Source organism: Quercus suber, unplaced genomic scaffold, assembly GCF_002906115.3.
Source record: "Quercus suber isolate HL8 unplaced genomic scaffold, Cork oak 2.0 scaffold_252, whole genome shotgun sequence".
In the NCBI taxonomy this organism is placed as follows: domain Eukaryota; kingdom Viridiplantae; phylum Streptophyta; class Magnoliopsida; order Fagales; family Fagaceae; genus Quercus; species Quercus suber.
In genome coordinates this window covers 112,980-128,746 of record NW_027069708.1, presented here as the reverse complement: position 1 = coordinate 128,746, position 15,767 = coordinate 112,980, and the positions used below count along the sequence as shown (strand labels likewise).

Below are 15,767 nucleotides of genomic sequence, written 5' to 3'. Positions count from 1 at the left end.
TCTTTACTTTATCAACCAAAAAAGAAAGATATATTCGATCTTTATGTTCGTTAAAAATGAACAAAGAAAAAATATCTTTGTGCATATAAGAGCAACCGCATCAGCTTTTCTAAAAGATTCTATCTATTTTATACAAAAAAACTTACGTTTTTTATTTTACACTATCATTTTTAGAAAACACGCACATCAGTTTATCTATTTTACAAGATATTTTAATACAATATTCATGCTTCATCAATTTTTATTATTTTCCCTAATGGTCATACTTTTTTAATTTATATTTATATTTTAAGTAAACTACCAACACCAGTGGCTCGGCCAATGGCTAATGGTCCTACTTTTTTAATTTATATTTATATTTTAAGTAAACTATCAACACCAGTGGCTCGGCCAATGGAGCCGCTTGTGGTGGAGGCCTAATGGTCAAACCTCCGAAATAGTGTCTCTGGCGACCGCCCCTAGATCGGTGTCTTCGCCTACCATGCCACCAACACTAGTAGCTAGACCACCAAAATAGTGGCTTCGACGACAGCCGACAAATCAGTGTTTTCAACTATCATTCTGCCATCAATGAAATATTTCAGTGTGTCATTTCAAGATTACGCATTGGAGATATATATATATATATATATAATTTACTATATAATACTAAAATCAAAAATTTTTAAAAAAAAAAAGACACTAATTTGAATTAAAAATTTTAATATAGATTTTAATAAAATTTCAAATAAAATAATGTTTTGTTTGAAAAAAAAAAATCTCAATTAGAATTCTTTTATAATTAAATTATATTGAGAGATATTTACAAGTCCCTTCACTTTTAACCCCACCACTAAAACATCTGACCATCTCTTTTATTTTTTCCTATTTTATCTCACAGAACCACATCTTTTCTCTACTTCCTCTCCCACGGTCTATTCTCTTCTTCTTCTTCTTCTTCTTCTTCTTCTTCTGGTCTTAGCTCTCAAGCACTTGTTTCTCTCTTCTCTAATGGTAGCAACAAGATCTCCACGAGCAAAGAAAGCAGCAAGCTCTCCATGGCAATGGTGATGGCGGCTTTGATTTGAGTTTGGGTTTGGGTTGATGGGTTTTTTGTTGAAAGTTTAATTTTGGGTTCTAAGTTATTGAGTTTTCCATTGAAGGTTTGATTTTGGGTTTGGTGGTGGCGCTGGGTTTGGTGGTTGGGTGGTTATTTTCTTCTTCCTTCTTCTTATTCTGGCGCGCTGGGTTGTTGTAAATGTTGGGGAAGAGAAGTAGCTTGACAGAGGAGAGAGAAAAAAAGAATAAAAAAATCGTTTACACATGAATAGTAACCTGTATATATGCATGGTTACTGTTCATGCGTGTATATTTACACATTTTTACACCCATTGATGTGGGTGTTTTTTTGCTCAAAATGTGTAAAATCTGTACATTTTTCTATTTTAGAAGATTATAGATGGACTGATGTGGTTGCTCTAAGGTTCGTTTACACCCATCCAATCCATCCACTTGAGGGGGATTAGCTAGAGCCTAGAGGTCCGTTAATAAATTCGATCTATAGTTCTATATAGCAGGCCCTCATAATAAAGCACTTGTTCACAACTTTTCTCCTAATAGATTTTACAATTACTGAAGAAATTGATTGTAAGTAATAATGGACAAAATTGACATTCATAAATTCATTACTTTTTCTTCATTCATAATCAATCACTTTAATAATTATGAAATTTGTTATTAAAATAGTTGTGTTTGTGGCATTATTGCAAAAAATCTCAAAATCATTTGATCATAGTAAGAACACAAATTCTCAACAAAAAAAAAAAAAAAAAATGAAAGAGACTTTGTTGCAATTTACACCATTAAAATTTAAGGTAATTTTAATTTTAACCTATAAAATTTGAAAATTTGGATCCACATTCCTATTATTATATAGTATTTCGATTTAAACCTGTCGAGGGGAAAATTTTGCCTCTATCTAAGATGTTGGGAAGCCAACCCGAAACTCGACTATGCGCTTTTGAGATGGTACCCAAAGGCTTTCGGTGTGATGACGAAACCTATCCAAGCAAGCAACAAAGACTGCACATGACAAAATAACAACAAAAGCCCAATAAAAAAAACACGTTACAATACTTAAGTACATTAATGGTCCTAGTTCGATAGTTCAAATCAATCCTCTAGTGGTACGGTATTATCTCCAGCGGTAGGGTAATTTCAGGTTATTAAGTGTGTTTACATTGTGAAAATCATTTTTTTTCCTTATTATTATTAAGTCAACATAAAGGAAAACTTCTATAATTTCCAAAACATTATGGCCTTCATCATAATAATACTAAACAAAGATTAAAAGCTTCATAGTTACAAATAAAAGAGGAAAAAAAATGATGGAATGAAGGGAGAGAAAGATCCCCAGCTCAGTGCAGCAAGTATTAAACTAAGATTTTGATGAGTGTGTGTTCATAAAGCATGAATGAGACAATATGGGCTGTTTTGAGTATGTGGGATGAGATTAACTCTGAGGTTAAGGCTTTTTGTGAGTAGTGGGTTGTTTATGAGTAGTGGGAGGCATTTATGAGCTATGATTGTGTAAAGAAGAGGAAAAAATGTCTGAGGTTGGATGAATGTGGGCTGAGAGGGATGAGTAGTGAACTTAAAGAGAGCTAAAATGCAAGTAAAATGGCAAATAAATCAAGAGTTTCAGAGGAGTAGTTACTGTGTTTGTGGGCTGAGATGCTCATGCTTTTATAATGGAGTGTAGAGGAGCATTGGTTAACATGAGTCCAAAAAAACGTAGGGTTAATCAGAGGTGGAGAACCATGGTTAATCATCCTGGGATTTTTTTGGTCAGAAGTAGAAGATTTTCTTTATGGGTTGCTTTGCTTCTTTGGGTAATGATGGGATTTTGCATTAAATGTTAGGATTTTTGGGGCTGAGCTTAATCAATGTGATTGGTGCATGTATCAAGAGCAAATCCTAAAGCTGCAACTGAGATTTAGACCCTCAAAAAGTAAGATTCAACACCCCAAGCTAGGTGTCAAGTTCTAAGCCTACTTTAGGGGGTTCTGCTGGAGGTTCCTTTATGCCCTCCAAACCACATGTTCCCAATTTTTTCCCCTTTAGGAGTCATGGGCTTGGCACATGAATCATGTCTTGAACGTTTGTAACATTTATAGCATCAATTTGCTGGAATTTGAATAATTTGGTTTCAGCTCTCCTTCCGCTGGAGGTGCAGTCTTGAAAAAGATGATCGAGTCTCATCACCCTTTAGACTTCAGCTGATGTTACAAGCCTCAGGTACTGTTCACGTCAGGTAGAGAGTGACCAAAAGTTGATGGAACAACCTCTAGTTTATTCTAAAGGACTTGGTTCTCTTGTTGTACTTCAGTCAAGGATGAACAAGGGTTGTTTTGCCTACTTTCAGTCCTCTACCTCTTGCTAGCTAGGATCTCTTAGATTGGGCTTGTTCACTTGGGCTAGTTCCTTTGGGTCGAGTTGTATGCATCCTACAAAATCAATAACACATGTTGCCATGGATTTTCCTTCCTCGTGGACTTTTATTAGTAAATATTCTTTAGGTTTTCATAGATACTTGCAATTGTAATATCTGAAACAATATGACAAGTTTTCAAAATACCTCTGAAAATAACTTTTACTATGATGAATTCCATTAAATAACGTTCATGGCTTCTAATAGTCGCATCATAATTTAAATGATAAGTTTGTGGGATCGAGTATTTTCCATGAGCGTTGAAGATATATTTTATGGATGTTGTGATGCAAGTGATGACCATGTGTTTCATGGGTTATAATGTGAGAACACATTTTTCAAGATAACTCCCTATGAGCTTTTATAAAACAATTGTCATGGTTTTTTTCCATAGTAATACTTAAGCAATAATTATGCCATGATACTTTTCTCTTTGCCAAGTGTTAATAATCTCGGGTTTTTTTGATAAAATAGTGCCAATAAAGATTGGGCTTTTGATATTGCCAATGAAGATTGGGCTTTTGAATTTGCCAATGAGAATTGGGCTTTGATGTTGCCAATAAAAATTGGGCTTTGATGTTGCCAATGAGGATTGGGCTTTTGGATAAATAAATTACTATGGGTTTAAACCATGGGCTTTGATTATGGATTTGAATTCCATTGATAAAATTGTTCTGTCAGGGATTTGAATCATGAGTTTTTCAAATATTGCCAAACATAAGTATTCTTGGGCTTTAAATAGAATAGGATATGTGTATTTTGAAAATAAATAGATGGTACTCAAATAAAATTATGTGTAAAAAAAAATACCCTAACAAAACCTTTCTAACCTTAATAGTTGATAAAGTGTTTATTAAATGCCAAATAAGCCTACAACCTTTACCATTGGCCCATTTAAAATTTAAAACAGTCACACAATTTACAAAAAAAAAATATATATATATATATATATTAAATAAAACAATTACTAAAATTCACAACAACAAAAAATTACTTTTACCTCTCTCTCTCTCTGGGCTAAGGCCAAATAGATTTACGAACTCACTCAACACACAAAAATTCTAAGTCCGCTCTCTCTCTCTCTCTCTCTCTCTCTCTCTCTCTCTCTCTCTCTCTCTCAGCCTCTTCTAAGTTGTCGAAGATGATGTCAACAACAAAGACATTACCGGATGACAAAAATGATCTCATTCATTCAATCATTGCTTATATAGGTATGGTCCATTTCCTTTACAACAACTCCGATGAATTTTCCAATTGAATGAGTCGACCTACAAAGACAATGAGTAGAATTGTAGAAAGAGCTCAAAGTGTACACAACAAGGACATCATTGTTTTGAAGAAGAGAGATTCAAGAGGTAAATGCCACTAAAGAGTGAAAAGAGAAAAAGTGAAAATGAAAATGAAAATAAAATCAGAAATTAAAAAAAAAAAAAAAAAATCTTTCAAACACACTCACACACACACATATATATATTCTATAGACAAAACAACGTAATTGTAATGTATCTAAAAAAAAATTATATCGTTTTGAGCTAATGTGGCACTTAAGTGTCAGCTTAACTTGGCAAAAAAAAAAAAAAAGAGTCAGCTTATCAACAGACATAGATAGAATTGCTTAAATCTAAACGTTATGTAATTTAATGGAGTGAATTCAAATTTTATTGGGTAAAATTAAAATTAGCCCAAATTTTGAGTAAATTATAATGTGAAAAAAAAAATCATATTTTTACTAAAGCATAAGATAATTTGGACATTCTGACTTGGAAGTGGTGCGCACCACATGGGTTTGATGATGGAGAAGACAGAAAGGGTAGGAAATAGGGAACAAATGGCAAAGGTTGGAAAGAAAATGACAACTTATGGGTTCACGGGTAACTACTATTCACAGGCCAATTAACAAAGTACATATGCCCCAGCACAAGATGCCAACAAATGATTCCCGCCCCAATATTCATGTAATTAATTTGACACCACCACCACCATTCCCATTTCTAAAAGCTGCAAATCTCTCTCCCTCTCTTTAGATAGCTGTGGGGGTGTTCATAGTTACATATGATACATATTCATGCGCGTGCACAAAGAGCTAGCAGAAATGTTATAGAGTAGCAAAAGCCAATAAGGGTCTTGTTTTTCTTGTTCATTTAGCATGGCTTCTTATTGCTCCTGTTGTGTCGTGCAACTCTTCTTCTTCTTCCTTGGCGTAGTGGTCTTCTTAAATGTTGGGTGTCTTGATGGTGTTCATGCAGCAACAACGGTGAAAGTGGGTAACATTTCAAAGGTGGAAGATGCCGTCAATTTCCATATATACTATGGCCAGACCTTCAAAGTCATCAAGAATGCCATTGACGGCAAGAGCTACCTTCTCATCCAGGTACTCTTTTTCTTTCTTCTTTACGCGCCACTATTAGTCTATTACTGTACTGATACTGATCTGGGAGAAACTTGGGCTGTAATGCATCCAAAATGATGATATGTGCTCGAAAGTGGATACATGTCTGTCGTGTCATCTCAATAGGTCTCCCAATAAGTCTAATATAAACCCAAACTTTACCCTCAAGTCTAGCCTGTCTAGGAGAGAGGTTTGCAACTTTTTTTTTTTTTTTTTGAGAAGTAGAGAGGTTTGTAACTTAGATATAGTTTGTAGGGTTAATTATTATTTTCGTACTTAACATTTGTCTTATATGTCAAAGTTGTCCCTAATATGATATTTGTCTTATAAAGTCTCTAACATTTTGATATTTTTGTCAAAATAATCCAAATCATTAAATGATGGAAGAAAAAAGTGAGGTGACTTACTTTAAATTAAAAAAAAAAAAAAATTATGCCAACTATGTTGCCATGTGGCCTGCTAGGTGACCTTTTAAAAATAAATAAATAAAATAAAAAATCAGCTAAAATCCCTAAACAATTAACCCAACAGATTTAGGATTGAAATCCCTGTACCAACCGAAAACCCAAAAACTTCACATGAAATCCATCTTAAAAAAACCGAGCTCTGATGGAGATTTATAGCACAAAATTAAAAGAGACAATAACCATATTTATATATGGTCATGGTGTTAGGCTAACACTAATTGGCTATCCTATTAGCCTTATAAGTCATAACACTATTATCTTTATTCTTTACTTAAATTAGCAAACGATGTTGGTTCCAATTAGTTTAATCGATAAAGTTTTTGATGGTTGAATAAGAAATTTGGAGTTTAATTCCCGCTTAGAGCAACCACATCAACTCTTGCAAAGTCTTGCAAAATACAAAAAGTAGTTTATTTTGCACATTTTGATCCAAAAAACACTCACATCAGTGGGTGTAAAATTGTGTGTAAGGTTGAATTTAATTAACCATTTTGTTGGTTTTATTCTATGCCAATTTGCTTATAATTCAGCATTTAGAAACCTTATATTTTGGTGAGAATCATGTAAGGGTAGTGTGTGAAAGAGTGTAAAGAAAAGCTCAAGAGTGTGCAACTCAGCAGGACCTCGCGACTGGATCTCGCGACTGGCTCGCAACTTGCAAGCCGCTAAAAGAGGCACACGTGTGAAGCATGCAGAGGAGCTGAAGAGTCACGCCAACTGTTGCACTACAGGATAAAACTTCCAGCTGGCCAAGCCGTTATCTCGCAACTTAGACTCGCGACTCAGTCAAGTCGCGAGACCAAGTTGCCAGTTTACTCTGTTTGGGAAAAACTGACATTTCGCATTCCAAACACACACCAGTATAAATACCCCTTATACTCACATATTATAGAGAGTTTCTAGAGAGAATCTTGAGAGAAAAATAAGATTGACTCATCCACAATCTTTACCCTTATTTCTCTAAATTTCTCTACTCTCACCCTCTCCATTGTTATATCCTTGAGAGGTACATTTAGCCAAATCTTTATCTCAACATACCCATATCTGTGAGAAAGTTATTTAGTGCTTGGGAAGTAGTTAGGAAGGAACCAATTGATATTGGTTAATGCTATGGGCTATAGCGGAATCTGGTAAGCTAGAGAAGACAAAGGTTCAGTATAACCTAGTTGGAGCAAGAAACTTGGAAGGCTTAAAACACTGGGTAGATTAGGTTTAAATGGTCTTTTACTGTTCATGTATCCCAACTTAATTCTTTAGTGAATTATTGACCGCTTGGAGGGCAACGGAGAGGTTTTACGTCGAGAATTTCGGTTTCCTCTTCAATAACACATCGATGTGTTGTCTTTGTGTTTGCATCTCTCTTCCCTTAATCTTTGTCATTTAATTTTTGTTGTGGTTGTGATTTTATTTAGTTTAGATTGTTTTTATCAATTCTGTTTTAACATACCTTCATATTCCACATATACATTGTTTAATAAGCTTGAATTGGTAATTTGTAATTTTGGGGTCTAAACGTTCGAGGTGTTTTATACACTATTTGAACATTCATTGTGCATAAATGCACAAGTGCTACAATAACCGTGCATACATACACAGTTAGAGCATCCACAACCGGAAATCTCATCTCATCCTATTTTAATATCCCAAAAAGCAACTTTATCAATTATAACATACCATTTTTCAATACACCTAATATCTTAAAACTCTATTTTTTTTCCCAATTTATTTAAATATTCTTTTTTTTTTTTTTACTATTTCTCTCTCTCTCTTTTCCTTTTCGTCTCTCTCCCTCAACCTCTGGCACAAGAATAGATAAGGAAAAAAAAAAAAAAAAAAAAAAAAAACAACCAATAAACCCGAACTCCGATCCAAACCCAGCCCTCACTCCGACCCAAAAAAATCACCAACAAACCCAGCCCTCACACCGATCCAAACCCAGCTTTCCAATGCATGCCGATCCAAACCCATCATCAATCACTCCCAGCCCACCACCATGCCCAGATCAACCCATAACCCTCACGCCCAGATCAACACAGAAACCCACAAATCCATAGCAACCTCATCGAATTCCATAACAAACCCATCGGAATCCATAGCAAACTGATCTGAAATAGAGAGGAAGGAAGCGCTGAGATTGTATGGGTTTCGGGTTTGAAGAGGAGAGAGTAGAACGAAGTAGAGAGAAATTGGAGAGAGAGAGAGAGAGAGAGAGAGAAGAAGCATCAAACAAATAAAAAACTAATTTTTATTATACAATATTGCTACAGTATCATCTTACATATAAGATGGTACTCTAGCAAGATTGTAAATTTTTTTGCAATTGGATGATTTAGCAAGTCCGACTATTGGGGGTTTTTAAAGTTTAGATGCTAAATACTAGTGGCATATGACATTTGCAAGTCCCACTACTGGTGCTCTTACTGTAGCTCTTCTATACATTATTTTAGTATTATTTCTCTCCCCTCACATTCTCTCTTCCACTTACTCTCTCTCTCTCTCTCTCTCTCTCTCTCTCTCTCTCTCTCTCCAACTCATAATACATTATTTTAGTATTATTTTTCTCCCCTCACATTCTCTCTTCCACTTACTCTCTCTCTCTCTCTCTCTCTCTCTCTCTTCAACTCATAAAAATATTATTTATATAAAATATAGTGTATAATAGATGAAATGATGCGGTTGTTTTGTAAAAATGATGGTGTACAATAGAAAAAATAAGTTTTTTGTATAAAATAAATGAAATCTTTTAAAAGAGTTGATGCGGTTGCTCTTACACAAAAAATCGATTGATATCTTGATCTAATAATAAAGAGTCATTATTAAAAGTGAACGTCATAAATTGAAACTCTCTAAAAAAATAGTTAGTCTAAAAAAATAAATAAATAAATAAATTAGCAAACGATACTCTGGGCCAAACTGCAGGCTATCTACTAAGTTAACTCAATGTTTGAATAATTTATCCGGTTACCAACCTTTCCCACCATGGTAATTTGGTATCCTTCATTATTTTTCTTCTACTGCTTAGGATGGCAGTATCTTTTTACTAAAAACATTTGAATAATACATATGATTGCTTATTTTGTCACACTTTTACAAATAAATTAAAGGATAACTCGAGGATGGCAGCAAGGACAAAATATTGCACCCCAAGGATCAAATCATTTGTCATCCCAATGTCAAACTATTCCATTGATACCGAAAATTTTTCAGGTACTTCAGCTATTCACACCACACATTTTAATGTTTCCATTAATTTCGGTGTTATACTTGAGTTTTTGAATAGATAATAGCTTATACACCCATATATATTACTCTCTCTCTCTCTCTCTCTCTCTAGATAATAGCTCACCCACCCCATATATATTACTCTCTGTCTCTCATATATGTCTGATTAATAAGTATTGATATATAAAAAGTTAAATTCAATAACATAAATAACAGTTATTCTATGATCACAATTTTTGTGCTGCAGCCTTGCGACAATTCTATATAGCCAATTGTGAGTAGCTGTTTACTACTTTCACATGAACATACAACTTTTTTTCATCACTCACAGTCGACTACATAAAAGTTGCAATAAAAATTGTGTTCTAAGACCTTTTCTTGAAAAAATTTACCTAATTTAAATTAGAATTTTATTAAAGAAAATCAAAACCTAATTTAATCATAATTTTTTTAATGTTGATTTGTTTTATTCAAAAAAGACAAAGAGCTCAATTATTTTCATCTAATTATTTAGAAATTATTTTCAACTTTAAAAAAAAATTAATTAATTTGTATATTAGACTAATAACATAAAGAAAAATATGAGCTTTTAAAAACCTATGTGATAACATTAAAAGAAATTAACAAAAATTCAAAAGCTTCTATTCTATACAACAAGAAAGCTTTAATCTTATAGAGTACTAAGAGTGCTTTTCTTTTATTTTCTTTTTATTTTTTTCTTGATAAAGAAAAATTTCATTAAACCAATTACAGAGCAACATTCACCTTCCAAGGGCCAAAATTGGGTTTTACTCTTTTCAGTCAAACTTTTTAGCAAAATGTCTCATGTCTGAAACTATTTAGAGATATGCCCCCGTTTTGAAACTCAATTTTTAGATAATCAAGTTTCAATGAAAAAATTGATTTACCGAAAATCGAGTTTTTTGAAAAAATTTGCATGGAACTCGAGTTCCATGCAAATTTTTTTTTTTTTTTTTTTGACTGCTTGTAACTCGATTTTCACCAAATCGAGTTTAAAACAGGGACATATCCCTAAATAATTTCAAATAGAGGGCATTTTGTTGAAAAGTTTGGCTAAAAGAAATATATCCCCATTTTGGCCCCCTACAAGCATCCCCAATTGATGACAGGAGGGCAGAGTTATTTATTTCATAGTAAGACTTTAATTATGGGATTTGGGAAGCTCTGCACAATTAGCCGTGACAGGGACTACTGTGTACAGCTCTCTTTTAGCCCAACTAAAGAGGACTTTTGTTATTGTTCATTCAGCATTGCATTGTCACTCATCACCATTCACCATAATAATCATCATCATCTTCATTTCTAGTGTATTATTCCCAATCTAAATGAACAGAAATTTTAACTCTTTCCTTTACCTTGGTCTTTATTTTATCTGACCCTTTTCTTTGTGTCTTCTACTTTTGCTTTTGGTAAAACTTCAGTTTCCTTTTTCGAGGTGAGGATCACAGACTTACAGTGAGTTGTAATTCTGGTTTTATATATAAAAGCGTGCAAAGAAAAATGATCAATGAAATTGCTTTAAGTCATTCAAAGTTTGCCTCTTGATGTCTTTTTGAACAGCTTCTTGGCTTACTAGGGAGCTTGAAGGGCATTACATCAGATTCTGTGGCTTCTCAATGTGTATTAAAATTGTATGAAGGTGGAGAAATTGAGAAAATTAACAAGAGTGAGCCCCAACAGCTAGCGCAATTTGCAGTACACTTTATTACCAACACTGATCAACAAGAAGCTTGCAATTTTGCATCTTTTGCTCCATTTGGAGAAGAGACACCTCTGCAGGTATGCATATAATTTCATAAATAAAAAATCATCCACATGATATATATATACACACACACACATGCCCCAAATGAGTATGAAAGGATCGTAGTATTATATATATGACCTTGATGTTTTTGAATGGTAGAGGGCAGAGTGGATCAAGTTTTTGGGAGTTTTTGCAAATCTTGAAACTACAGCCAATCAAGTCTACGATGCAGTAAGTATAACAGTATATGATATATTACATATTTATATATGATTGTGACAATATTACAAGAAAGTGGTGCACCATTACAGGTCTTTTTGTTTTTCTTTTGGAATCAATACTATATTTACGCCCATGCAAAGATCTTTTTGTTGTGGTTTTAACAAATCATTTTTGCTTTGCAGGTTAAAGAAAATTATTTGTGCTTGACTAAAGTCGCGCCGAGCAAGAAATCATTCAAACCAACAGTAGCCTGGATGGGATATTATAATGTCTGTACCTTATTTAATAGTGTTTCTAAATTTACCAGAAAAATATAGTGTTTTTATATAGGCATAACCCATACATGAATCAAAGTAATCCTGGATAAAATCTCTGGGGTGGCTATCAAATGGGTTAGTGAAATATAGGATTCAATTAAAAAAATCATTGTGATATATCTTTTTTCAACAACTTAACATATAATTAGACTAATGAGTTTTGTAATTCAGTGATATTATAAACCACCTTAGGCAACTTCCTCTTTCATTATTAGCTAGTAATTCCATGTACTATTTTCCTCCATTGACACTGTTAGATTGCCTCGTAATCTTTAATTCTTGTTGCAACTATATCCAGTTCGTTTTTATACTTATAATCTTTAATTATATGACTAAATAAATTGTGTCTTCATAGTAATAACGAAAATTACTTGCTATTGTTGCTTTAACATTAATCACAGAAAAAAAAAAAAAAAAAAAAAAAAAAAAAAAAAGGAAATCAAATGGAAGAATAATATGCGACTTACTATTGCTTTTCAAAGCAAAATTATGCAACTTACTATTTAGGTTTTCTATTCCTTTGCAGGGTGTCTGGTCATTTACAAAGGAAACATATAAGATGAAGGTACCAAATAAATTTTGCAATTTTCATTATGTCAAACCATAAAAATCGTAACAGCATAACACAGGAATGGATCTATTGTTAATGAATCATTGTGATTAAAATTTTATGCCATCGCTTTTGTCAGATTCAAAGTAGTTTTAAACTTTTTATTGCAACAATTTTTGTGAGACAGAAAATAAGAAAAACCAAATCACTGTAAGAAGTTTAATAAACTTTAACTTCTGAACAAAATTGACATGCTATCAATTGTCAATTTATAGTTCATAGTTCCACTTCTTAATAATAATATTACTGATAAACCTACATGGAAATCCAACAAAAGTTGTAGGTCTATTATATGTTTTGTATTTTGATTTTTTTTTTAGCATTTACTTTAATCTCCTCTTGATTTTGCACCACAAAAGTATGGAAAATAAGAGGATTCAAATCTTCAGCCTAACTAAGCCAATCCTGTTAACTCTTTGAATGGATTTGTATGTACTTATACTTTTGATGCAGTACACAGAAGATGCAGGTGGAGGGAATGTGGACAACTCTATCAATAAGATGAGCTATAACATCTCTAATCCTGATGATTTGGATGAATTGCATGCCATCCTATGTGTAAGTTGAATCATAAAATTACGAATGAAGTGAAAAGCTTACCAGATTACATATTTTACTAAAATTGTACATTTGTATGAATCCAATTGTTCTTCAAGTTTTAACTTACTGGAATGTTATATCCAACTGTAGAAACTATAAAATTTAGCTATGGAAACAATTTTATCCTTTAATTAAACTATTGTTTGCTTTTATTATTCCTTTCTTCTTTACATAAATTGTTTGGCAAATAAAATTGTTTGAAACGAAGTTACCTAAATTTTTTATTTATTTATCTATAGTTTGATGTTTTAGTACTAAAGAAATTGTGCCTGTAATAGTTCAAATAAATTAAAAACAAGCATTCTTGGAAACAATCCTTATCAGTGCATAATTCTTGCTTAAATTTTTGGGGAGTCCTCTGTTCTCTTTATGCCTTATTTTCTTTGGATGTGAAAGAGAAAGAGATTGGTCCATATATTTTTCTTACATAAAGAATATGAAAGCTTGTTACCCTTGATCTAAAATTAATGTTAAATTCTCTTCTTCAAATAAAAATGAATTTTGAATATGAAATGATTACGAATCTTTGAGAGCCAAATGTGTCAAATTAATTTTTAGATCTTAGATAAATTTTTTTTCATTGATAGGGATCACATTTTTACTTGAATTCAATTCTCCTTGTAGACTGTGGATGTCATTATTGACGAAACATATACTGCTGATCCATCTGGCTACACTTTAGCAGCATTTCTCCAGAATGTAAATATTGAAGATCACTCCTGTTTTGCTTTTCTTACAAACCAAAGCTTATGGAGATATGATAAAAGAGTTTACAACTCAACTACTCTTGGTAAGTACTTTCAAAATGAAATTCTTCTTCCACTTAATTATCTAGATTTCAGTTTCATAGATGTTTTTTCTTAGTAATGCTAAGATTTTTTTGGTTTCTTAGTAATTAACTGCTAAAAGCAGAAGTTGTCAAAGTCAGTTATAAAGGAAACATGAAATTGTTTATCCTTTTTTTTTTTGCATATGATAGATTTTCAACCTGAAGTGTCCGCTTACCAATTGAGCTAACTTGGAACCCACATAAAATGGTGTATCTAATTCATCAATATATAATTCCTTCAATTCTACCACATTTGTGCATGTTGTTATGTTCTGTGATAAATTTTACTTATAGTTGATGATTATATATGTGTAGTTTGTTTAATCCTTTTTCTTTTCATGAATTTTCTTGTGAAGATTGGTTCGATGGAGCTGTCTCTCAACCCCAATTGGTTTTAGCAGATCTTGTTGAAGCTTTATTTCCTACAGGAAATTACACTACAACACATTTTAGAAACCTTGCAAAGGTAAAAGTATTAGTTATTTTGAAAAGGAAATTTTCTTTTTTGAAGAATCTCTATGGTTTATGCTTTAAATTTATACATCTTGACATGCAGGAAGAAGGAGTAATAAGCATCAGTCCTAACATGTGTGACAGGGATACCTCCGTAGCATTGCAGCCCACCATAGTAGCTTGCGGATAATGCTTCCTATGGTTTCAAATTATTTTATTTTTTAGAATGAATTTCAAATTATTTGTCCTCATGGTTGTTTAGTATTCCTTAAATTTGATGGTATAGGCTACACAAGGATATAATTCTATTAATTAGTTTTTCATAAAATTTGTAGCACTCATAATTGCATTGATTCAATTTTTCAGAGCTATAAAATATTACATTGTTACATATCAGTTGAAACTAATTACAATTTATATATTTTTTTAGGGATGGCAATTTTTGCCCGATCCGCGGATACCCGGCCCGGATTTTACCCGGTCCGATTAGGAATAGGGTCGGGTATGGATTTAAAAAAAAAAAAAAAAAAAAAAGCCGAAGCGGGTCCGGGTTTTATCAAAAAACCCGAGACCCGATCCGGTTAAAAACTCGGTAAACTAAAATTACAAAAATACCCTAACTATATATATTCATATATTCTAACCCTAATCCCTCATTTTTCACTCTTCAGCAGCCTCACTCTCCTCTCCCAATCCAATCGGCTGCTCTCACTCTCCTCACATCACTCTACTCTCCCCAACCTCTGATCTCTGTCACCACTAGCCATCATGTGCACAGGATCAGGTGGGTTTCTTTCTTTCTCTCAATCTCAGCTCACACGGTCTCACTCACTCGCTTTCAAGCAATGCCGCCCAAGCAGCGCCGCCCAAGATCTCAGCCTCTCATCGTCGTTCCAAGCATTCACCAACGCCGATCTGTTCTCACTCACTCTCAATCTCATCGCCGGCCCAAGTTCTCAACGCCGATCTGTTCTCTACTTCTCTTAATTTTTTTTTTTATGTTTTTTTTTTTTTTGTTTTAATATGAGTCTTTGAGAATATGAGATGTTTGATTGTTTGTTTCAATTTTTTTGTTTTAATGAGTCTCTGAAAATATGAGATTAAACTCTAAAGACTCTCTCTCTCAAAAACTCTGAGAAATTTTGAGTCTTCTAGAAATCTCTAGGCCATTTAGCATTGTAGATGACGAAGAGCCTTTCCACGGCGTCGTTTCGTCGTCTCAATCTATTACTCTCGCAATTTTTTTTGCTTAAAAAGCGTTTGGGGAAAACAATTAGGGTTCCAGAAATGAGAAAACTTGTTCTAAGGTAACAACGATGGATGTTTGTGCTCTGTTTGGTTGATATGAAAATGTGATGAAAGAGAGAGAAAATGAGCTGTTAAATATGAGTTTGACGTGGTTTTTTTTTTTTTTTTTTTTT

General features: G+C 33.2%; 1 protein-coding gene across 4 annotated transcripts; it reads left to right on the top strand.

Annotated features, from left to right (window-relative positions):
• The first annotated feature begins 5,409 nt into the window (after positions 1-5,409).
• LOC111984874 (uncharacterized) lies at positions 5,410-14,740 on the top strand. Of its 4 annotated transcripts, XM_024016494.2 has the most exons (11): positions 5,410-5,840; positions 9,430-9,532; positions 10,990-11,003; positions 11,129-11,347; positions 11,475-11,546; positions 11,720-11,806; positions 12,381-12,419; positions 12,918-13,022; positions 13,689-13,854; positions 14,250-14,359; positions 14,450-14,740. In XM_024016494.2, the coding sequence occupies exons 1-11, from the start codon at positions 5,616-5,618 to the stop codon at positions 14,534-14,536; spliced, it is 1,227 nt and encodes a 408-aa protein (XP_023872262.1). In that variant the 5' UTR covers positions 5,410-5,615; the 3' UTR covers positions 14,537-14,740. The 4 variants fall into 4 exon arrangements, with proteins under 4 accessions (XP_023872262.1, XP_023872263.1, XP_023872265.1 ...); XM_024016495.2 differs by lacking the exon at positions 10,990-11,003 and having other exon boundaries at positions 11,145-11,347; XM_024016498.2 differs by lacking the exon at positions 10,990-11,003 and having other exon boundaries at positions 5,643-5,840.
• Positions 14,741-15,767: the final 1,027 nt, after the last annotated feature.